Here is a 25,155-nt window from a genome sequence, read left to right on the forward strand (position 1 = left end):
TTGTTTGGTGCTCCGTTTTAAGATCCATAATTTGCTGGATAAAAAGCTGCTCACCTTTAAGGACTCAACGCCGAATGTCCAACAAAATCCCCTTCCAAAACATTCTAAAGATGTCAACATGATTATGGGGATGGCGACAAGCATATACTCCTAATGGATATCCACAAATTGGAACAGATCACGGCATTTTTTGATCACCAGCTGAAAGGTGATTTTACTCGTGATGAGAAGATAGCTTGCTTAGTGAAGCTAGTTGAGCTGGGAATTATCCAATATGAAGATGATGAGCCCGCTCTGAGACGGATGTCTCTAGTTGAAGTCGATTTGTCTGGTGAGGATATAATCTCAAAAGTCATAAGAAAGGTTGGGAATCCAAGTTAAGATGACACTTGAAAGGAAGATCATCGAGCCTCGAAAAGCAAAACCCCTATGTACCAAGACTCTGACATTGGAAACGATAATGAATATAAAGCTTCTCGCATGGACCGTGAGTTTGTTCAAAAAGCTTGTGAAAATGGTGAAGTTGGTATCCTTAGCCAACCAAGTGGTAAATATGACTTTAAGGTGAAGTTCACACCACCACTAAGTTTCTTCATTGACATGAAGGATATTGTCCCGAGTGGATGGGATGATGAAGAAGATCTTACTTTAACTTTGCCGAAAGATAAAGGGATCTACTCTTATGACGAGGATGAGGATGAATACAAAACTTCTCATTCGGATCGTGAGTTCGTAAGGAAACCCATGAGAGAGGTGAAGTGATGGACACCTTGGGACAACCAAGTGGGAAGTACGACTTTATGGTCAAGTATACTCCTCCTTCAAGTTATTTTCAAAACCCCAAAGACATCGTCCCTAGTGGATGGGGAGATGAGTTCGGGGACGACTTCATGGCTATGATTGAGCCTATTGTGATTGATCTGACTAAGGAGAAAATCCCCTATGAGGTTGATACAATTGACAAGGGCGTCATCAAAGTCGATTCATTGATTGACAATTTTGGAGCCATGAAGATCTCGAGCACGGGTTTTGGACTCGTTGTGATTGAATTGCCACCAGAAGTTGGTGAATGTTCCAATACTAAGGTGACTCCTACTTATGACACTAAGGCGGTCTCTTGGAACTATAATACAAATGAAATCGATGCTGTCACCCGATCAGGTCGAATCTACCCACCACGTGAAGGTGTGGAAAAGAAGGCCGTAACTGATGAGGAAGCTGAACAACTCCTCAAAACACTCAAGACAAGTGAGGCAGAAGTGATAGACCAATTGCATAAGATGCTTGCACAAATTTCCCTATTAGAGCTTTTCAAGACCTTTGAAAAGCATAGAAATGCTCTCCTCAAAATTTTAAATGAAATCCACGTGCCCGAGACCATTGGAGAAGTACAATTTGAGGAGTTTGTGGGGGCTATACTTTTTACATATCAAATTACTTTTTTTTGAGAAAGACCTCCCTCCTAAGGGCCAATCACACACTAAAGCGTTATATGTGTCCGCTCAACATTTTGGGACTAGGATTTCACGGGTCGTGGTCAATAATGGTTCTGCCTTGAACATTTGCCCTTTATCCACCCTCCATCAATTGGGGATAGGAATGAAAAATGTCTCTTCTCCAAATATTCCCATCCGAGCCTTCGATGGGATGAGAAAAGAGACAATAGGGGAAATCGACTTATCATTGACAATTGGCCCTATTACCATTACTCAAAAGTTTCAAGTACTGGATATCCCAAGTAACTTTAGCCTGCTATTAGGACGACCGTGGATCCATCCGGCAAGAATCATTCCTTCTAGTCTTCATTAGATGATGAAACTCCCCATTGATGGAAAGATCGTGACTATCCAATGTGAAAGAGATGTGGAGACTTTCCATGACACCGCCATACCTTTCATCGAGCCTGAGGTTAAGGGAGAATCGAGCTACCACTCATTTGAGATGGTGTCTGTCATGTGCCTGTTGGGTCAATCATTAGGAAGCCTCGGTTCTCTAAAGTCTCCTTGATGTCAAGTAAAGAACTGCTCAAGAACGATTTTGCTATTGGGAAAGGTTTGGGTAAGCTCGCCCAAGGCATGCCAAATCCCAATAAGATGGTCCAAATCAATAAGCGTGAAGACCTGGGTTATCAGGGCAACTGTAAGGATCAAGGTAATCATAAAGGCCCAAACATCAAATGTAAGAGCTACCAACGTCTCTTGCCTCCACCTTTGAAGGATTTTTTTTTTCTGGTCCACCAAAGTTCTTGCAAGAAGAAGAGGCCAATGTCTACCACTTTGTTGATTTGTTTGAAGATGGTTTGGTTGGCACTATTGGTGAAGATGAAGAGCCTGCAGTTTCCACTGTGTAAGGGATGTTTCTAGTTCTTGCATTTCATTTTTAGTTGTATTCCATTCATTTCTCCCCTATGAGGGAGTTCCATTCATTTCATTCATGCACAACTAACTCAAACAAATTGGTCCAAGAACTAGCTTTTCAAATGGTAAATTGAAAACAACACCCATTTATCATGGGAAAAAATTGTCCAAAAAATCCAAAACTTATTATATGACAACTAATTTTGTCATAAACCTAGTTACCAAAAAAATAATTTTGTCATAAACATTTCAATTATATCAATTAGCCTTAAATTTTTTGACGATTTACCAATTTAATGTTAAATCTTTTGGCGATTTATCAATGTAATTCTTTCGGCTAATTACCTAAATAATAAGCTTAGGACTTAATTAGAAAATTTTCAAAAGATTTAGGGCTACATTGACACAATTGAAGATTTATGATTAAATTGACAAATTGTCAAAAGGTTTAAAAATAAATTGGTACAATCTAAAGGTTTATGAATGAATTGTCATTGTACAATATGTTTAGGACTTTTTGAAAATTATCCCATTAATCGCAAACGTGCATAAATAAGACCTTTCCAAAATGCCGGATAAAATCTCAGGGCACTCTAGAAGAAGCTCCGGTTCATCATGTTGGCGAGCTCCCATGTACACAGCATAACCCTAGAGGAAAACCCACAAAAAATTCCATCAAATATTAAATCAGCACAAGAAAATACTCACACAACAGGAACCGGAGGCAAGAGCCGCGGTATTGCCACCCCGTTGCCCAAGGAGATAAACACGACACGAGCATTTTTTATTTTTTATTTTTGCTTCATATTTGCCTTCCCACAACCATCTTTTTGAAAAGCCGTTTATGCTGAATTTTCTAGTCGAATCACATGTGTTTATAATGAATATATTTGACGGAAGCTAATCTATAGTGGGTTTGTCACAAGTATATTGGTTTGAAGATTTTTTGTGATATTATTCTCTCTTTTTATTATAGATTAAAGGTAAATTTGAGAATCTTAAAATGAGACAAATTATACTTTGGGCTCATTAATATTCCTGCCCTTGAGGCAGGTGCACACACTTTGGCACCAAACCTAAGTTAAGGCTCTTTCTTTTTATTTTTTATAGTGTTTGAACGGTTAGGGCTGGTTATTTTATCCATATAATTTTATAAGTTGTGCTTGAAGATCTTCGTCAATGTAATTAAAGTGTTTATTTTCATATTCCTCGGAATTGACTGCAAAGTTTTGAGACTTTTGATTCAGAATGATGAAGCAAGAAAGAAGCCTATTTTTATATTTATTTTTTGTTCGGTAAGAAAGAAGCAATTTTAAGAGGAAAAAGTGGATTGAAAATACATAATAAGTTGACATTTCGAGCGGTTATTCAAGGAAATGGCAGAAATTGTGTAGGTTTAAATACTCCACTTTCCTAGCATATCAGGGGCAAATTTTGAGTATTTAAAAGTGAGAAAAACCCAATTCTTGATATATACATATGTGTGTGTGTTGACTGGATCCATGATTTGAATTTTAATTGTGACTTGGCTTGTTAATATCTATCAGGATGAAATTAGCGGATCAAAGTTCACAGAAAAGTAGGTTCTATTAACATAGGGTTGACTGGGATCGAATGGCCTCGACTCAACAAAGAAAAGTATGCTAATCGCAGGAGAGAAAAATCTGTTTTCATTAAACAAATTGGGAACTGCAATTATCATGCAATTCTCTCAATTATGTACATCCTAAAAGCCTCGTACGAAGTTTCAATGGCTACAGATAAGCGATTGTTGTCCAGTGTGATTCTGCTGCATAGAGTAAGATAGTGAGCATGTGTTGGATGTAATAGACAATAGGAGAGCCTTCTCGATTTCCACATTGGAATGCCGTCGGATCATCGAAACTGCATAGTCGATGAACATGGCGTCACATGGCAAAGTGATGGGTCCATTGCTTGGCAGCCCGAACTCTTCCTCGGATAATTTGAACAGCTCCCGGATGACACAGTTGTTCAAGTAACTCATCGGAAACACAAACCGCTTTCGGTCGATTGAGTAGACGACGAAATGTCCTCTATGAGCTAGCACTTCCTTGTCTCCTTCAACTTGTGGAAATGAGATCCTTTTCCTTCTCATGGCAGCTACTCTCTGCCATTTTCTTGCAATCTTGATCAAGTGCTTTGGGCTGATCATTTTCCTTGTATTGGAACGTGGAAGAAGAAGAAATAGGAGATTTTTTTCCCTAAACCCGAGGACTTTGAAATGCCACAGCTGGGTTGAGTTGAAGATGATGGACTAACTGGGGTCTGTTAAATATCGGTGCACCAGGAGGACACTGCATTAATGGGAGTCACCTAGCGATGGTGCAGAGCTATGTGAACTGGGTACGCAGGAGTACATTAGGGGTGGTGGCGATGTCTGTTTCGGTTAGGCCGTCAATTTGTCTCCCGGCAAGTGCAGCTCCGCCGCTCGATATGATTGTAGTACCATGCCCTGCAACAACATAAAAATGATGAAATTGAATTACAGATTCCTTTTATTCACATGGGATGTTCTTTGTTGGGAAGACAGTGGGGTGGTTTGGGAGTAATTCATTACTGCTGGACCCACGATATCTAAAGCCCACACCAAACAAGCCCTGCACTATGTGGCTAATATTCGCCCAGTCTGATGGTTGTTCCTAGATCTCGGCATCACTTGATGCAATTTTTGAAGGCCTCCAATTATCCAAGCTTTTGCTTCTCATCTGTCGTTGCTGGTTCCCATAAAAGCATGATGCAGGGTCTTCTGGTTCTAAAATTGTCAAGGGGATAAGATTTCAGATGTACTAATAAAAGAAACATAGTGAACTTTATAAAAATTCAAGTAGCACTTACATCTTAAATGCAGAAAAAGGATAACGATATCTGTCATTAGACTATCTGTCCCCTTAATGAATGGTTTCTTACTTCCTTTCTTTGTTTTCCCAATAAGCCTAAAAAAGTGTGGATATACACCTTTGCTTGTGCCATTGGTTCAATTACATCAGTTCATAGTGCTATTGAGTACGTCTTTTCAGCAACCCAACAGAAGGTAGAGAGGCCCAACATATCACCTATTTATGTGCTTGAAATCTCTAAATTTTCGGGGTCCAGCAGAATTGCTTGCCTACGAGACCAAAAGTGTGTTATAAATTATTCAATTGTCTGTCGATGCTGTAATGCAATAACCGGCAAGAATGGACAAGCAACTTGTGGTTGATCTTGTGATTTGTGGAGAGAATGTGGTTAATCAAGTTGACAACCAAACTGTTCTGGGCCCTACTGTGCAGGGTGCAGTCAAACTAGCAAAATAGCAAGAGCCTTCTCTTCTGTTATGCAATCTTGTATTCATGAGCCCCACAGAACCAAAATCATAACACTTGATGAAATTTTTCTTGGCATGAACACATGGGTTTGCTGACCATGTGACTTCACATTGGAAAGATACATTGAATGCCAACCCGTTAGCTCTCTCAGTATAAAACTCGGAAAGGCCAATACTTTCTGCACAACCAGAAAGAGCACTCAAATTCAACAAAAAGCAAGTTCACTCTTCCATTGAGAATTACTTGGAGTTGAGCATAATGATAAGCACAAAGAAGCTGATTCAAATGGCAAGGAAGTGGCAGAAGATGGCCACTATTGGAAAAAAAAGAATAACGTTTCATCGGACAAACAGCAAGTCAGATTCAGCAAATGTAAATAGATCATCTGTTGCTCAGAAGGGTCACTTTGTTGTCTATACAACTGATGAGAGACGCTTCGTGATCCCTCTCTCATTTCTCAACAACAACGTAGTGAAGGGGCTCTTCAGGGTATCAGAAGAAGAGTTTGGGATTCCATGTGATGGTCCAATCATGCTTCCAATTGATGCACTGTCTATGGAGTACATACTTTCATTAATTAGAAGAGGCTTGGCTAAGGACCAAGAAAATACTTTACTTATGTCGTTCAACAGACAAAGCTGCTCATCGTCCTTAGCCTTCAATCAAGCATTAGAAAACCCAGAAATGCTTGTCTGTAGCTGACAGATATAACATGTACCAGTCCTCAGTAGATAAATGAAAGTACTTTTGCCACAATCTATGCGCTATTCTGATTCATTTCTATTTGGCTTAGATCATCAGAGCATTTTGTGATAGTTGATTTTGACTCAGATCATCATGTCCATCAAACCATTACTGTTATCATTCAGATGTTTTGGCTTAGTGTGCTCAAGTTTGGATCAGTCTAGTCAGCTTGGTTGCCGGCTTGAGTGGCCATAAATCCTAAGTAAACTAATATCAACATATATGTTATACTCGCCAACTTGTATTACTGATTAAGGATCTTGAGACGTCTGCGTATTACACAGGGGTGATTGATCGTCACTTATACAATTAAAGCCCAATCTGCTGCTCTTTCCATTATTCTTGCATGTTGATAAAGGAAATTCATGCGGATGATACTACGATTCTACAGGGGGAGTGACAGGATAGAAACCATTCAAGTGATAAAAGCCTACATCAATGGCCTTGAATGAAATGGACTTTTTACGCCAACTGCTTAGACAAATTAACATGCCAACTGCTTAAACAAATTAACATGCTGATGGCTAAGTGAACATATTGGGCTTATGGTGCATAAAGGCTATTTTTACCTCCCACCTGAAAATTAGTGGTGACTTAGGCCCTTAGAGCGCGTTTAGTAACGTTTGGAACAATTTCTTTTTAGAAACATTTTTTTCTACTTCTATTCCCAAAAACAGTTTTTGAATATTTTAAGACGTTTATTAACTATATAAAATTTCTGTTCCCGGAACAGAAATAAGTTTGGTACGACCCCAAATATTTTTGTGACTTAGAATTGCTTTTAATTTACTAATAATTTTATTGTATTTTTTTTCTTTTCTTTTTTCTTTTTCTTCTCCTCCCTCTTAGCCGACCACCAACCTTGGCCATGACCGGTCGACAATCGACCAGACAAGGGCCAGCGACCTCAGGGGAGCCTTGCCGGCCACCGGCGAGGTCGTTGGACCTCATATGGCCAGTCACCGGCCAATGCCAAGGCTGGCGACTGGCTAGGGGAAGAAGAGAGGAGTAGAAATAAAGAAAAGAAAGAAATAAATAAATAAAAAACTTGTTTCTTGTTTCTTGAGTTATTCCCAAAAATAAGAAATAATTTTGTTTTAATTTCTTATTTCAGTTCCAAATCTATTAAGAAACAAAAATTACCAAATGCATCGTTATTCTATTTCTGTTATGGAAAATAAAATAACAGAAACACGTGTTTCGGAAGCATTCCCAATGGGTCTGTAGAACGCAGTCCCTCCCTACAGATGTTGGTTGCAGTCTCTCTTCCGACCCTTTTTCTAAAGCACAGATGCTCGGAGAAGACTAGTTTGAGGCTTTGAGCCCCATAGATGTTGCTTGTTTGGCACCCTGTCAATAAGACATGGGCCTCATTAGGCCGTAGGAGGTGTTCGGTTTTCTTTTTTAATTGCTGGGCCGCGTAGGAATTCTTCGGTTTGCTATTTCCACTGTTGCAATCACGGACCCAGAAATTCAGGTTCTAGGGTGATCTAGATTTTTAAGAATGCAAAACGTGTGTAATAATTTTTCCATGGCACTTGTTCGGTCATGATAAGTCTACTTGTAAAATTTTCCATTTGGAAAAAGTGTTCCTCCAGTGGCACTTCACTAATGTTCAAAATCCTTCGTACGACCTACTTGTACCTTTGGAACAATGACATCGCAAGTATGTGGGACCATTCTTTGTTTCATAATTGACTATCTTAGTTTTTCTAATTCTATCAAATGCCTCAAATGTTCAATTGTGGGTGAGTGTGAGGCTTCCTTTAAAATTGTGAACGGAAAATTCCAATATGGACACTAAGGCTGTTAAATACTCATTAACTATTCATATTGATATTTAACGTGATATCTTGCGATAATGTCATGTTAATAGTCAATACAAATATATTGATAACTAAAATCATGCAACCCCACTCCTCCTCCTCATCATCATCTAACACTTAAATTGAGATGACACGTTACCGACTAAGCGAGTCACGCCAACAAATTACGTAATATGACAATTTATTCAACCAAGGCCCCACATTTACCTAAATTTGAAAAATCGAGGTACTAAATTGAATAAAGAAATGTAGGCACTTAATTGTGAAACAGACAAAATTAGGGTCGTGGACCATTTCTTATTTCACCGGTGACAACTTGGATCGCGTCAGGGATGAGGCTAGCCCCTTACATTAGCAGCCCTTCCTAATCCTCAGGTGAACAATTGCAATCTCAATTTCTCAAAGCTTATGAATCGACACACTTGACTTTCTTGATCAAATGTCTGCATTTGGTTGAAGCTAGTACCACACAAATCTTATCCATCTATATTCATCAAACCATACGTTTCTTAAACTATGACTTACAAAACGATACGACAAAATCTCCCTGTAAACATCAATCATGATTCTACTCGAAAGGACATCGCGAAAAAAAGCACCCTTTCGTTCACCGAGGCTAGTCTTAGCGACTGTCAGTTTGCTGGACAAGGTTTTTCACGGGATATACGCCAGCCAAACTCATCCCTAGGAACAACACAAACCTTACGGCAGAGGTCATACGTTGGACCACACCAAAGATATAAGCAGCAGCTTCTTTGACAAAAGAAACCAGAGGCTACACATGATTTCAAAGTCGCCATCGACACCAGCACGCATCTTCGCCAGACGACAGAGGAAAACCAACGGACGTCATCGATCCACAACACGTGCTTGGACTACAAGCTCCCCGATAAGACCGCAATCGCATGTTCTTGTGGAACCGGAACTCCTCATCCTCAAGCACACGTGAGGCTCCGCTCACGAACTTTGGGTCTGTGTTCGTTGTATTGGGAACTCGTGCTGTGGTCGAATCAGCTCTTCTTGGCGGTCTGCGTGCCGTACTCGCTAAGCTAACCACAGTCATGAGAAGCCCTATGAGCCGCTTTTTAAGCGATGACTATGCATGCACCTGCACGTTTTCCTTTCTAAATCTTACCCGCCATGATGGCCCCGTTTGATTCAGCATTCTTAAGAGATTTTAAATTTGAAAGCGCTTTTAAAAAAAATTTAGGTGTTTGGTTCGGTATTTGAATGTGTCGTTAGTAAATCTTGGCATTTAAAATCTTTGAAAGCCAAAGCAGGTGGGGACCTGCTTTGAGTTTTCGGCATTTTGGAAATGCAAGTCAACATCTACTGTTCATCCATTGACTTCTTTTTTATTTTTTTAAACCAATCATCTTCCCATCCCAACCGCCGTTGATTGGCGACGAGTTTCATTAGATTTTATTTTTATTTTAAAAAAAATAATAAAAACCCTTTGCAAATGTTGGGTTCACCTTTTTTTTATGTCATTTTTATCTTTTAACAATCAATAGCCCAACTTTTTATCAATACACTAGAATTATCAATAATTAACGAAGATGATTAATACTATAATAATTAAAAAAATTATTCAAAGTTGAAAACAACCCTAAAAAAACCATAAGCCAAAAGTTGAGGTTTGCATCTAATTTATAATCAAATTCTTTTAATATAATTTTTAAATAAATTTACTAATATATATCTTTTACATTACTTTCAACATGAAAATGTAAAATGTTATATAGTCATTGTTTATTTTTTGCAATTTTAAAAATACTAAAACTAAAAAACTTAATTTTTTTAGCTTTGCATCTAATCTATAATCAAATTCTTTTAATATAATTTTTAAATAAATTTACTAATATATATATATATATTTTTTACATTACTTTCAACATGAAAATGTAAAAGGTTATATAGTCATTGTTTCTTTTTGCAATTTTAAAAATACTAAAAAAAAACTTAATTTTTGAGCTTTGCATCTAATCTATAATCAAATTCTTTTAATATAATTTTTAAATAAATTTAATAATATATATCTTTTACATTACTCTCAATATGAAAATGTAAAAGGTTATATAGTCATCGTTTCTTTTTTACAATTTTAAAAATACTAAAACTAAAAAATTTAATTTAGTCACACTAAAGAGCTTTTCAAATATATGTTTACCAAACAGTCTTGCATTTCCCTAAAGCACTTTTTAGTTATAGTTTATCAAACAGTCTAACATTTTGGAAAACCCCTTTATCTCAAAGATATTTGCATTCTCCCAAAAGCATTTCCCCAAAATTGAACCAAACAGGCCCGATGTCCATGAGCATCGGTGAGGCTCGTACGTATACGTATACTTCCATTTTTGAAGCCGATTATGCTCGTATGCCTTGAGCTAGAATCTTCTCTCTATAGAAAATTTGCTTGCTTTCCTAAGTATTTTGGATTAGTCTCCGCACATCGTGCTACTATGTTTAGTTAGAAAATGAAAAAGTCTCAAATTCAATGAGCACCATTGCTGACAAAAAAAAAAATGCCCTGCTCATATTTGCTCGCCATACAAATTATATCCCATCTCATAGTGGTATGATACATCGTCGGACCACTAATTGTCTTTTTAAAATATAGAAGTGCGAAAAATACACCACGTGATGATGCGTGTTAGATCCATTCATGCTTTGGCTTGTCAATACCTTGCCATCTTTGCCAATTGATCCCCCAGGAAATTTCCTCTTACGGTCCTAGTCAAGATTTGTGCAGAGTTAATTTGTCATTCGATGGCATTTCTAGCTACTTTCTCGTCTGTGTCAAAAAAGTTCGTGTGTACATATGCACACACATTCGACTTACTATATATCATTAGATGCCGGATTAATTATAAACTGGTAAAATAAAACAAAGAAACAAATAATATATGTGATTTAAAAAAGCTTCATCGGAATGATACGCCTATTAATCCATTTATCTTTGTGAATGGCTAAAAAAAAAATTATTCTTTCCATCTACCAATTGGCATCCTTTTAATTTAATGAAGAAAAGGGAGAAAATCTTTCCCAGATTTTCTTTTTTTGGTCATGCATACATCATTTCTCATTATCAGTTAGCGAATATTCCTAGAGGTATTATGAAAATTTATATTTGTATTCTATAGAATTCTTGTGATTGGGGAAGTAGATGGTAGGCGAGGAAATTAGATCTTCACAATCAATTAGAGAGAGAGAGAGACAGAGAGGTTGGTTGGGTCTGCTTATGTGAAGCCAGCTAACAGAAAATGAAAGTCCAAAGGTCAAAAGCAAAGGAGAAAAGCGAGTGGCTGCTTCGTGCGCTTGTGAGCTCAGGGAGAGAGTGTGTCGCTCTCCGAAAACAGGGGAAAACAGGGGAGACCAAAGCAAAGGAGAGCTGCAAATTTATGGTCCCAATTTGAAGGCCAAACGTTAATGGAATTGATTCAAATTTGAATATATTATTCGTGAAATCAACGTTGATCAGTTTCGTTTGTTGAAAACCTTATCCGAATTCTCCGATCATGGTTAGGATTTTCTTATTTCGTTTATATTAATCCACTTTTATAGTGGATGTTGAGTCCTTAGTGTATGACTAAAGAAGAACATCTTATGTGTCATTCTATTTTTCGCGATTAGTGAAAGTTTTGGTCGGTCCATAGATTTTTCTGCATTGAATTTCTAGGTAAAATCTTGGTACTATGTTGAGTTTTTGCTCGGTCCATAGATTTTTCCTCATTTTGGTGTTATATGTACTTATTGCGGAATTATATTAGCTGGTTGTTGCTAGATTAAGTGATTTCGATCGATTTAGTTTTAAGGGAGATATTGATCCTGGATTAGATTTAGTTATTGGTGTGTTAACCCGGATCTCCCCAACAAGAGAAGTCTATTTCCTTATTTGCATCATCCGAGCTTTGGAATAATACAAGCATCCTCGTCGAGAGCTTTTCTCTATAAGCACTTTCTTTCGCCAAAGTTACACTCGATGAGCATGTAAGCTAGAGCAAGTAAAGCTTACTTAGGCCAAATAAAGCAAAAAGAGATTGAACAAGACGCATGGTTCGGCCTGTGACGCAAAGATATAGAGACTTAACTATTTTGAGACTTATGAAACACCCTAAGGCTCCCTTAAATGTATAATAACATTATATCGCTATGAATAATCCACAAATGAAACCCCAACCCGGAAAAATGGTCAAGGACGGATAAGAACAGAACCCGAACATAAAAAATCGAAAGACGAGTATTTGTTTGGTAAGATGTGACCACGTCGTCATCAAAAGAGGTTTCTCGGGGATTGGGGGTTCGAATATTCAAACTTCGAAGTTACGATGCAGGTGGGTCAAAGCTTGGACTAAGAGAGCTGAGTGGCAGGACTGCGCTGCACTCTCTTAGTCAGTCTATTTGACTACCAATAGTCGAGAAGGGAGCCCCGAAAAATATCTGGTTTATAGTATTGAAGAATACATTTTTCTTGGCATGGGGTGGAACTTACAGGTCTCTGATGCATGGTAGGCATTACGGGTGGCAACTCTATGGAGTTCATTTCGTCATCTTATCTTTAATTAAATATCATCTTTTGAATCCACTTTGCAAACCCTTTTAATAGAATTTGAAAATAACAACAAGCAAGAATCGAATTGGACTTATCCCTGGGACTCTACTACCCTAACACAAGAAAAGTCCAAGGTCTAGTATCTAATCTAGCCCATCACGTTAATCCACGTGGGATCAAGATTTGTCTACTAATAAGTAGGCTTGTTTTACTACGTAAAAGCGAAAAATGAGAGAGAAGTACAGGTATCTCTAACTAGGAAATGATTTAGACCGATTCCAGAAGGTTCGGTGGGTTGATTTGGGAATCAACCATCCCGATTCCTGATTTGGGAATGAAAACCACCCCATCATGGAACCAGTCACTCCTAAAGAGGAGATAGGAAAAAAGGCACGTGTCTATATGCAGTGTCAAGTGACAAGAGGGTAGAAATTGCATTGATTTGTGCCATTTCTTTTACTCTCCGTCTCCTAGTACTGCCGAGAAAATCCACCATCATGCGGACAGATGACCACCGTGAGAAGCCAAACACAAAACGTCGAGAGAACCGAGGACAATAATGGAGGGCGTCAGCGCAGGCATCACGGGGATTGCAAGCATGGCGATGGCGGAGATCAGTGTTTGCAGGATCAGCCCGCCTTTGTTGACCCATGAATCTCGTGGTTTTGCCGAACAGCTTTCTGAATGTTCAAGTCTTCCCACTTCTGGTCAACGCCCTGAGAAACAATTCCAAAGGGCGTTTTGATTGTAAGGACAGCGACCGGTTTTTGGCGTCAATCGACCGACGATAATCATGTGCGGCTTTCGGGCCGTTGGTGTTGTTTGGCTCTTTGGGCGGCATTCGGCATTCGGCATTCCAGAAATGCAAAATCACTGTTCATCATCATTATTGTTCAACTTCTTCTCCGTTCGGCTCATCTTCTTCTCCGCTCGGCTCATCTTCTTCCCCGCCGCCTCAGAGTTCGGCTTCTCCGGCAACCACCACCACCGCGTGGGGGTCGCGCGTCCCCGGTGACCACCGCCCGGGGTGGCGCGACCGCGACCCAGGCGGCGTCGCCCCGGCGCGGCATCACCTGGCGACGCCGCCTAAGGTCACACCCTCAACTGCTAGATCTGGCCGTCGGGAGGCCAGATCCGGCTCAACGGCCAAATCTGGCCTCCGCGGGAGGCCGCCAGATCTGGCGGTCCGGCGGCCAGATTGGCCATCCGGCAGTTGGCCGGCTGTTTGCCGGCCACTGGATTTTATTTTCAGACTTAAAAAAAAAAAATAGCAAAAGCTAATTAGAAATGCAAGTTTTGCCAAATGGTGTTTTTCTAAAATTATTTTTCAAAATTACTGAGATTGTAATTTACAAACAGATTAACATTTCGGGAACCTTTTATCTCAAATGTATTTGCATTCTCCTGCATTTCCAAAGTTGAACCAAACGGGCTCTTTGTCTGGCAGGCTGGAAGTGGATACCACATGCATGACTTTTTAGGACGATGAAGTTGTATTATTTTCTTGCCCTTTTTCCTTTTCTTTTATTTTTTTAATTCCCCTTTTTCCCGTTCTTTTATATATATATATAATAAGATGGTTTCCATAATTGCTTACGTGAACTATAGTTTAAAGATGCTTACTCATTTGAGGTGATACAAAATGGCATGCCTCCTGCAGCGAAAGCTTAATATCTTTCATTTCACACATACTCCTCCCCCAGTTAAAGAATAAAAAAGCAGACAAGAGATTGTTGAATTTTCTGAGAGCCTAATTTTGTGTAATTTAAAAAGTTATAGAGAATCGCCAAACATCTCTAATATGATAAATTATCTTAAATTATTAATTACCTCCAACATCCTAGTAACCCGAAGAAGAAGAAGAAAGACTTTATGGTCATCGGCGGGAGACAGATGTGATGTTGATGCAGGAGCATTGTCTTTATAAGTCCTCGCCCTTTCGCGTCTTCTTGCCCACTTGGTATTCTATCTCTCCCTCTCTCTGATTGAAGCTTTGAACTGGGGAGAGAGCACGATGGCCGAGCACAAGGCTATGGCAGATCCTAAGTCGAACGTCCTGCCGCGCGAGAAATCACTGGTCGAAGATGTCGAGGCTCCGAAGAAACGCCCGCCCCGGAACAAGTACGCCTTCGCCTGCGCTATCCTTGCTTCCATGACTTCCATCTTACTTGGATATGGTGAACATCTAATCTTTTAATCTTTCAATTCGACTAATCTCGTCTCTTTTACTCTTTTCATAATCGGAATGTTTATTTATTGTAATTGGATCGTGGGTGTGTTTCAGACATTGGTGTGATGAGTGGTGCGGCTATACCCATCAAGAAGCAACTCCACCTCAACGACGTGGAGGTCGAAGTCCTCGTCGGCATCATCAACCTCTACTCCCTCCTCGGCTCGGCTGTCGCCGGTAGGACCTCCGACTGGGTGGGCCGCCGCTACACCATGGTCATCGCCGGCGCCATCTTCTTCGTTGGCGCCATCCTCATGGCTTTCGCCTTTAATTATGCTTTCCTTATGTTCGGCCGCTTTGTCGCCGGTATCGGTGTCGGATACGCCCTCATGATTGCTCCCGTCTACACCGCCGAAGTCTCTCCAGCGTCGGCTCGTGGCTTCCTTACCTCATTCCCGGAGGTAATTTTAGAAATTCTCAAACATTTATGATTTTGGTAACTCACGAAATTGGACATCACCATAAAGTTTGGATAAGTCGGTTATTTTCTAATTAAGACTGCTCTTGATTTCCCATTATTATTCCCTTTTTAGGCTAATTGAGCTATGAAATGTAACGAACAAATGTATAAATTAATGGAAAAAAGGATATAAATTTTTGTTACGTTTATGATGTAAGCCCGATTAATCCGTTAGCTAATGCACACTCTTGTAGGTGTTCATCAACTTCGGGGTGTTACTCGGCTACGTCTCCAATTACGTTTTTAACAAGCTCCCCATCAACCTTGGATGGCGGTTCATGCTCGGCATCGGCGTCCTACCCTCCGTCCTCCTCGCCATCGGCGTCCTTGCCATGCCCGAGTCCCCCCGCTGGCTTGTCATGCAGGGCCGCCTTGGAGACGCCAAGCGCGTCCTCCAACGCACCTCCGACTCCCCCGAGGAGGCCAACCTCCGCCTTGCCGACATCAAGGCCGCGGCCGGCATCCCAGACACCTGCAACGACGACGTGGTCGCCGTCACTCGTCGGAAAAGCCACGGCGAGGGAGTGTGGCGGGAGCTCCTTGTCTACCCGACACCCGCTGTCCGCCACGTGCTGATCGCCGCGGTTGGGATCCACTTCTTCCAGCAGTCCTCGGGGATTGACGCGGTCGTGCTCTACAGTCCCCGCATATTCGAGAAGGCCGGAGTGACGTCGTCGGACCACAAGCTGCTCGCGACGATCGCCGTCGGGTTTTGCAAGACGGTCTTCATCCTCGTCTCCACGTTCTTTCTCGACCGGGTGGGGCGGCGGCCGCTGCTCCTCACCAGCGTCGCGGGGATGATCATCTCCCTCACCGCCCTCGGCTGCGGCCTCACGATCATCGACCACTCGAACGAGAAGCTGATGTGGGCCATCGGATTGTGCATCGCCATGACGCTCACCTTCGTGGCGTCCTTCTCCATGGGGTTAGGCCCTATCGCGTGGGTCTACAGCTCCGAGATATTTCCACTGAGGCTCCGCGCGCAGGGCGCGAGCATCGGGGTCGCGGTGAACCGCGCCACGAGCGGGCTCATAACGATGACGTTCCTGTCGCTCTCGAAGGCGATCACGATCGGAGGGGCCTTCTTCCTGTTCGCGGCGGTGGCCGCCGTCGCCTGGGCCTTCTTCTTCACGGTGCTCCCGGAGACGCAGGGGCGGACCCTCGAGGATATGCAAGTTCTTTTCGGGAGCTTGACGGGGTGGAGGTCCGTGGCGAGAAAGTTGAAGATGGAAGTTGTGGAGGAGGACGGGAAGCGCGACGGCGGTGGAAGCCACGTTCCATTGGGGACCAACGGGCGTGTCGACCCAAATCAGATATAAAAGGAAAGTTAGATCATTTGCTACTATCTTTTCCTTATCCTTTTCCTTTCCCTTTTTTTGGGGTATAAACCAGAGTAAATTTGTAGAGTTGTCAAATTGGATTGTCATAAAATACTGGAAACGTACTGACTTTTCCAATTATTAGTCTATAGCGGTGTGATAAATTGAGAAAAAAAAGGAGAAAATGGATGTGACGTCGTCTTTGAAAAGTGCTTGGTGTCGTTCGTAATGGCAAACATATTACGAGAATGCCTGTGAATTCCGTATTATCTTGGTGCGGATAGCATAATTCTGATCAGCTTACGGAAATGATCGAATCCGATTCGCAGAAAATTATTTGATTTGATTTGATTTGATTTGATTTACCACGGAAGAAGGAAACATTTGATCGTGCGATACCAAACTAATAATGCAGAACTCTATGACTAAAGGCCGAAGGAGGGGACCATATTATATAAAATTGAGTTTAGCTTTCGGCAGCATTTGGAGTGCGTTTAGGAAGGCTTTTGGGGAAAGTCCTTAAAACAATGCAAAGACTTTTGAGTTAAAGGGTTTTTCAAAATACAAATTGTGTTTAGTAAATCGTATTTGTAAAAGTCTATTATCAAGTATCTCTAAGCAAAATAGTGTTCAAACAAATTAAATTTGCAAAAGACTTTTGTTGTTAAAAAAAACAAGAAGAAAAAAAGTAGAGTTGGCCGGCGACCACTAGCAAAGAGATAGCAATCACTTGCAAAGGGTAGGTGGTTTGGTGAGGGGTAGGCAGTGCGTTGAAGGGCAGGCATCCGGCTAGGATCATTGTGTAAAGGACGCGAAGTGGCAAGGGTCACCACGACCTTCGTGCAAAGGTCGTTGAGGCCGCATGATCTGGTCATTGCGACCCAGATCGCGCTACCAGATTTGGGTCACCATGACCCTCGTCGTGCCACATCGCGTCCTTCGTATGGCGACCCTCGTCAGAGGATCACGAGACCCTAGCTAGACCAACTGCCCTTCGCTACACTGCCTACCCCTCGCCAGACTACCTATCCTTCATTGGTGATCACACATAGATGCTAGTCGTGTTCAATAGAGAGAAGGGAAGAAGATGAAGATGAAGATGAAGATGAAGATGATGAATAGTTATCGAGGGTAAAACCGGAAAAACAAAAGATTAGCGAGGATAATTTTGGGAGAAAATTTTTAACAGCCTTAAAGGCGAGCATGCCAGGAAAGTCCAAGGCAGCCCCTAATCTACCTTGGGCTTTCAGTCTTTTGAAGGCTTACATTTGGCAAAGGCAAGTCAAAAAAAATTTGTCAAACACCAAATATTTGGCCCAAAAGCCTTTACACACCCAAGGGGCTTTGGGAAGGTAGTTCCCAAACACACCATTGGTATAGAGATTGATAGCATACAGTGGGGGGAAAGAGGCACGAAAATGAAATTAAAGACAGAAGTTGAAAATAGCCAGCTAAACTAAATTTGATGCCCGATCTAGTGAGGAATTGCGGGCAATAGAAATCAACTGATATGTCAGTTTCAATTCTTATTGGGAGCACTTTATAAATGAAAGTTCGAGTGCAACATACCAATGTTGGTGATTGCATCTTTAAGATCGCCCGAAAAAAATGGATCAATCGAGGTGTGTGAAAGCTGATCCGCACTTACCCAACTCCTCTTATAAGAGAATGGTTGTAAGGACGATGCCCAACCATTTGAACGAAAGGTGCGTTGGATTCAATTCTGTGTCGTTACATGGAAGGTGGCATCTTTGCCCTCCGAGCTTGAGTGGCCAAATTTCGAGTCGTGATCGGCGTGGCATGGTACTCCTTTTGGATTCTTGCGCTTCTTTTGTGTAGGGAGCAACGAGCTGAAAAAGCAAACTAATGCTTTTGTGGCCTAGGTTGTGCAGGGGAAAGGGGGGGTCCACGAGCGAATGATTGGTTTCGGTTTGGTGTCTGCTCGTGAGATCGACCCGAGAGAGCTTCTCAAATTTTCGTGTGGTTCTAACTTCATCTCCTCAGTATCTCCGACCAATCCAGCTCTAATCCCTTCTTCTATCTTTTAAAAAATAACTTTTGGGCGATGCTAGTTGAAAAAAATCTTGAGTTACTTTAGTACTGATGCTAGATCTACTACGCAAACTTAGGCTAACATGGCATGGGTACTTGTGTTTGATCGACTAAGCCGAGCCATGTATCCGATCATTCTTATCCATGTGATTTATTTTTTCATGCCGATGTACGAGGGTTTAGTTCATCTCACCTATCCAAGGGGGAAACGAGAGTAAACGTGGCTGATAATCTTAACACGAAATAATGAAGTTTCAAAGGACCCGACATATTCCAGAGCCGAAGTGGCCATTCTCTTTTCTCCCATCATAAAAAGATGTTACAGCGGACGACAGCTTTTGAAAGTGGATTTCAGGCCATAAATGAGTCCTCATAACGTTTCTATCGAGGGGGGAGTGAGAGGAGTGGTGCGACATATGCAGCAAGATTGAAGAACGCGGTATTTGACAAGGAAAAAACGGGGAGACATTAACTCAAGCATTCCACATAGTGGGTCCCACTAAAGTGCAATCATTAACATGTACGACATTCTAATTTCAGTGCATCATTAAAGACGCACGATCCGGCCTAATGATAAGGCAATTGGTAGACAAACGCTATTACCACAGATGCGAGGTTGGACTTTCGTGCTTTGTGAAGAAATAGAGCAACAATTTGACAATGAGAGAAGCTTTAGAGAAAAGAAAGACCCAAAAAAAAGGACACAGTGTGACAGTCACACCGTGAGAGGAAAGAACGCCCAGCATTCTATCTGGGCTGAGTGGGCTCTTTGTACACATTTTACAGGTATTAATCGACAAACTTAAAAGAATTTCCGGGTGGATAGATATTGACTGGATGGTTTTAATCTCTTTTGTCATGTTTGAGGTGTTAGAGATAAATAGAAATTATTTTAAGATAATCTTCTAAATTAGCATAAAACCTATAAATAGACTCATGATAATTATACATCAAAATATACAGAAATTTCCTAACTCTTTTTTCCACATATTAATATTCTTACCTTGAGGGACTGGTGACTCCGATCGATATGAGCCAGTATGGAGATGTGAGGCTATCTTAGGATCGAATACTTCATCTATAAATTTTCTGTCATGCTCTATCTTAACCGAGAAAATCATGCTTTTGTCACGAGTAGAATCGTCGGAAATTAACAAAGTTGCTTGCGGGGGGAAGTTCTGTGGTCGCTATGACGTATGCATGAAGCACCAAAGTTCTTCAGCGAATTTCGAAAAAATTCCTATCTGATTGTAAAATGACATTAACGTATGGTTTCCATCTTGGTACAAGAAAGTCGGAGTTTCTTGTAAACGTTAACTAGAATGAATCATCGGCGAGTTGACTAATTGTATGTTAGGATTTGCCATTAGAAAGGAATAACAAAGACATCTCCAAACTGACGAGGCACCGTCCCTTAGTCTAATGCTTCATAAACGGTAGGAGGGGTTACTGAAGGAGCGATGGTAATGGGATTTTTCTCCTTAGTGACTTTATTTAGCGACGGCTTCTATAGTGGTCCCTAGAGCTCTTCGACGGGCAACACAAAACATTCTTCACTCTCTCTGGTGGCAAGCATACTAAAGGATGGATCGCAGGGAATTGGATGGGGTCAGAACATTTAGTTTGAGGTATAGGGTTTCACTTTCACACTCTGCAAAAATCAGATAGAGAGAGAGAAATTTAGCGTAGAATTTATATTAGATTTAAACGTTGAGGGTTTAGTATTATAATTGGAGGTTTTTATTGTCGGTGGATTGGATTTTTATATTTTTTTTGGGCAGGAGACGGATTGAAGTTAAAGTTTTGGGGTTTTAAGAACATTGGGCCGGATACAATGCTAGCCTCTTGAATTTTAGATACTTGGAAGCCTAGATCTAACAAATGCTAATAGCCCGAATTTAAGTCTGGATAACAAATTATCCCATGTGATATTTGATGACGCTCTCCGAACCGGATACATTTAGATAAACTACCGAATAAGAAATTAGTCCTAAGGGTGGGATAAACCCAACTTGGATATGCAATTTTAATTAATAACTAAAAAAAATTAATATTCTATTTTTTTACAAAGTGACACGTATCGAATATTGCTTCACTGGCACTGCCTGCAAAAGAATTACCACTAAATTACCGATCATCGTCACTTTCGACAACCGCATGATTGCCTTCAACCACGTTGGTCATCTGCCAGTTGGCGATCGTATTCTAATGAGTGAGGGTGAAAAGCGGCCTAAAGATGATTGTTGTGCCGAGTTTGCATACATCATCCTTGCCACCCAATCACATACGTTCTTCACGTTGAGCCCAACCTTCCAAGCATGATCAAGCTTCACGTTGAGCCCAACCTTTCAAGCATGATCAGGCTATTCACCCGTTGGTCTTTGAAAAATGGCCAGCACACCATCAGCTTTTTGGTGACCACACTCACAAGCTTCGAGTTCTAGCATTAATGTTGTAACGACACCATGGTGCAAAAGGCCCATCCCACTTAATTTTTAGATATACATTTGGAAAGATATTTTTCTAAAAAGCTTGAATCGCTTACAACAATAAACAAACAAAAAATATTTACATTGTCCACTATAATTTTTAAATATTCCTTTCTACCAATAATGAAAAAATTTTCCATTAACTAATTATTTCAAGAGATATGAGTAATTATTTTTCAAAGAATATTTTTCAAATCATTCATTTAGCCTTAACAAAAAGAATCAAAACTTCCTTAAAGAGTCACCTATATTCCGCGAGTTTGGGTTTGCAGAAATTCTTCAGCATTCCTCCAAATATGATTGTGAAAAAAGGAGGAGTAGGAGATGATAAAGCAGACTATGCTAACTTATTTCTCTTTCAACCCACAACATTAATCGGTAAAAGAGCACATTAGCTGGAATGAGTGTGCAAAACAAACGAAGATAAAAATTTCAACCTGTGAAAAGGATAAAAACTTCGAAATTTGAGTTTAAATGGTTGGAGATCAGGAAACCTAAAGTTCAAAATACGTGATATAATTTCGTCGATGGAAAATCTATGGCAGTTTAACTGATGAAAAACCCCAAAATCATTTGATAGACAAGATTATGACCATCGACAGACGCTTTCAACACATTCTTCCAAAGAAACAATCCACTGGATGGTATAAGCAAATATCCCTATATTCATCAACTATTTCATCATGCATTTGGAACACACATGGAATGTCCCCTTGCATATAAGAGAAAAGATCAGCAAGAACTGAAGACGGGACCAAACTCGCGAAGAGCTCGACGATTAGTAGAATGGGCAACTCCTCCATATAGCGAAATGACTAACAAAAAATCTATATCATATTCATATGCGATGAGAATCGCTGGAAGCTATCAGGGCTTCGACCTAAAATGAGTTTCAAGATCTAAATATCCGAAGAAAAGAACTTACACATGTGACCGGATACAACGGACTGTGATATCTGAAACCGGATCTTCTCTTCACCAATTTGGAAACATTCACAGTGATTCAATCGCTTGAGAAAACCCGATAAAACCCAATGGATGCAAGAAATTTCATCGGCTGATATCGAATGGCCCAGTGGGATCAAGCTGTTTACACAACCCTAGATAGGTGTAATACAAGATCCGGTCCTTCGCACCTGTCCGGTGAATCTTGGTGTGCGCACAGAAATACTTCAGCTGCTTCAGCGTCAGGCACCCGAGCGTCTGCCCTAGGAGCAAGAAGAGCCAATTTATCTTCTTCTTCTTGGCTGAGATCACAGGCTTCGCGCTGTTCTCTTGGTTGCAGAACCTGCATTTGGGGAGGACCGGGCTCATCCACTCATGTGGAGCCCGATCGTGCATCGTTGCCTTGTTCTGTGCGATGAAGTTGCCGACCTCGAGGAACTTGCCTCGCAGGTCATACTCAATCTCAAAGACCTTCTCGCATTTCTTGCACTGGACCTCCCCAGTGATGGTGAAGATCCTGTTCGACAAGAGATAGTTCATACTGTGCACTGTGGCCCGTCGGTTCGTTGCCCATGGGAAGGGCACTGGGACGGTCTCGCTTTTGCCATCCCTCACTGTCTGAGGAAGCTTTCGGCGGCCACCGTGCGACAGCACGTGTGGTAGGGCTTCTTGATGGGTATTCGACAGCACAGCCCCCAAGGACGGCTCGTGAAGCATCACCGGAGGACTGTACATCACCATAGTCGGCTCGTGAACCAACGCTGGAGATTCGTACATCACCATGGATGGCAACGAGTGTGCATCGGGACTAGCTTTTGGCGGAGGAGGAGGAGGAGGAGGCGGCGAAGGCAGAGAATCCTTTCGAGGTTTCAAGGGCCGAGAAGACAGCGAAAGAGCGAGGAAATCATCGTCGTCACCGCCTTCACTCCCGGACTGCTGGGAATTCCGATCAGTGCTGTTGTTCTCGAATTCGCCTTTCCTCTTTCTACCGCGTTCAGAGCCGACGTTCATGGTGCGAGACAGCGGTTCTGGGGGTTTGTGGAGGCGATCAGGGATTGCAGAGACAGGGAAGAGAAGGGGGTTGGGACGCAAGAATGTGACGAGGGAGGAGGGTTTGAACGGAGGCAGCACTTGTGCACGGGAGGTCTTGGAGAGATAAAGATGGGAAAACAGACTCAAAGTGTAAAGGAATGTTATCAGAATTTGTTCAAGATTTGAAAGCGAGAAGACCATTCAAATTCTTGGTTTCTGGTTGGCTGGAATTCTCTCTTTAGCTAGGGTTTGTTGAAGTGCGAGGCAGAGTTTGTTGAAGTCAGAGAGAGAGAGAGAGAGAGAGAGACGGAGAGCTTGGGGATAAGTCAACTACGGTCAAAGGGGTGCGACCATTTGTTTACTCAAACTTTCCGCATATTCGCATGAAGGGGTGTGAGACGTGGACCTGAAGATTGAAGAATCAAATCCCTAACTTTTCTCGCAATTTTGACTCTTATATCAATTCATTTGAAGTAGTTCTCCTCCAATCCCTTATCCTTTAGATGTAGTGAACAAATGCGTGACGTCAAAATACGTTCGTGTAGGTCATTTAGGAAAAAAAATTATCAATCCTCTTGGTATAAAAATTCTATCCGCAAATTATTTATACAAGGACAAATCATGAATCCTTTGTTGATTAATATTAACAAAAATGACTAGTTTGTCTCTTTTAAAAAAATTATAAAATTTTAAAATAGTACCCTTTCCCATGTTAATAATGAGGGGTAATTGGTATAAAGAGTTCTTAATCTATTGCATTTATGCCAATTCATTAATCTTTTAATTTGATCAATTTTCAAAAAAAAAAAAATCGGTAAATTTGATGTTAAATATTTTAATTATTTCAACAAATGGTCATTCCTTTCAATATTCCCCAGATTTCGTACAAGCGCAAATAGATTTAGGACCTTTCTAATAGTTTCCCTGGATAAGTTCTATCATTTAGGTAGAGATAATCATTACCACATCTATTTCTAGACAATGAATGAACATTGGGATTCTCAAACGGTGTCTAATTCTTGGCCAATAACAAATAAATAAAAGGAAAAAGAGAAGAATAACCGGATAATTAACTCCTGTGTTAATGTAGGGTTGTTAAATTAAGGGACCCTAGAGAAGATACATACATATATTAATCTTGTCCCCGATACAAAGTACGGAGTTAATGTCGTGTGTATGTTGCTTGGAAATGCGAACCCCAGTCTTGATTAGTCACGATGAACTCGTAAATTAAATGAACGATTACGAGATCGAGAAGACATTGCAACTTTCCAAATGCTCATGGGAAAAAACCAACTGGTGTCCATTGATGAAAGATGAAGCCATCTTTGGCTAAGGTGGCATTTCATTGTTGCTCCCTTTTTAGTACCATCCTATTTAGGTTTGCATGCAAAAAAAAAGGTGATTTTTTTTTTAAAGAAAAAGAGGGCATAATGAAGTAGCATCTCGTAGCAAATTAGCCTTGATGATGGTATTATAGGAGTCTTAGTTATTTTATAGATCGATAGAATTGTTATATATATAGAGAGAGAGAGAGAGAATCCACCCCAATCAAAATACAAAATAAATCCCAATTTACCTGCATAAAAGAACCTTGATACATGTACAATTATTTTAATTCCTTCAAGTTGCTTCTTTTGCGCATTTACATTTGACTAGACATCTAGGGAAAATGTACTGTTTTGCAGCAGTCGACTAGACATTTAGGGGCAAAGTACCGTTTTAGTGTAGGTCGCAAGAGCAGTATCAAATCAAGGGCACTTTTCATAAATCTAGATTGTTTCTAGACATGATGAGATGTGAATCTAAGACTAGATTGTTAT

General features: G+C 40.8%; 3 protein-coding genes across 4 annotated transcripts; 1 reads left to right on the forward strand and 2 right to left on the reverse strand.

The window, feature by feature from the left end:
* Window positions 1-4,009: 4,009 nt before the first annotated feature.
* On the reverse strand, window positions 4,010-4,784 carry LOC120288332 (auxin-responsive protein SAUR68-like). Its single transcript, XM_039302258.1, has one exon. It carries the CDS (start codon window positions 4,528-4,530, stop codon window positions 4,105-4,107), a length of 426 nt encoding a protein of 141 aa, XP_039158192.1. The 5' UTR covers window positions 4,531-4,784; the 3' UTR covers window positions 4,010-4,104.
* A 9,811-nt stretch (window positions 4,785-14,595) lies between these two features.
* LOC104418823 (polyol transporter 5) lies at window positions 14,596-17,063 on the forward strand. Of its 2 annotated transcripts, none has more exons than XM_039301327.1 (3): window positions 14,596-14,926; window positions 15,090-15,436; window positions 15,690-17,063. In XM_039301327.1, the coding sequence occupies exons 1-3, from the start codon at window positions 14,890-14,892 to the stop codon at window positions 16,812-16,814; spliced, it is 1,509 nt and encodes a 502-aa protein (XP_039157261.1). In that variant the 5' UTR covers window positions 14,596-14,889; the 3' UTR covers window positions 16,815-17,063. The 2 variants fall into 2 exon arrangements, with proteins under 2 accessions (XP_039157261.1, XP_010028575.2); XM_010030273.3 differs by having other exon boundaries at window positions 14,657-14,982.
* A 5,342-nt stretch (window positions 17,064-22,405) lies between these two features.
* On the reverse strand, window positions 22,406-23,533 carry LOC104420542. The gene has a single exon (XM_010032366.2). It carries the CDS (start codon window positions 23,531-23,533, stop codon window positions 22,406-22,408), a length of 1,128 nt encoding a protein of 375 aa, XP_010030668.2.
* Between the last annotated feature and the right edge of the window lie 1,622 nt (window positions 23,534-25,155).

Source organism: Eucalyptus grandis, chromosome 9, assembly GCF_016545825.1.
Source record: "Eucalyptus grandis isolate ANBG69807.140 chromosome 9, ASM1654582v1, whole genome shotgun sequence".
NCBI lineage: Eukaryota > Viridiplantae > Streptophyta > Magnoliopsida > Myrtales > Myrtaceae > Eucalyptus > Eucalyptus grandis.

Excerpts from the sequence above, each read along its gene's own strand:
- LOC120288332 (XM_039302258.1), bottom strand. The coding sequence starts at position 4,530 with ATGATCAGCCCAAAGCACTTGATCAAGATTGCAAGAAAATGGCAGAGA.
- LOC104418823 (XM_010030273.3), top strand. The coding sequence starts at position 14,820 with ATGGCCGAGCACAAGGCTATGGCAGATCCTAAGTCGAACGTCCTGCCG. Across the intron at positions 14,983-15,089 it reads TTCCATCTTACTTGGATATG|ACATTGGTGTGATGAGTGGT; the intron begins GTGAACATCTAA and ends GGTGTGTTTCAG. Across the intron at positions 15,437-15,689 it reads TCCTTACCTCATTCCCGGAG|GTGTTCATCAACTTCGGGGT; the intron begins GTAATTTTAGAA and ends ACACTCTTGTAG.
- LOC104420542 (XM_010032366.2), bottom strand. The coding sequence starts at position 23,533 with ATGGTCTTCTCGCTTTCAAATCTTGAACAAATTCTGATAACATTCCTT.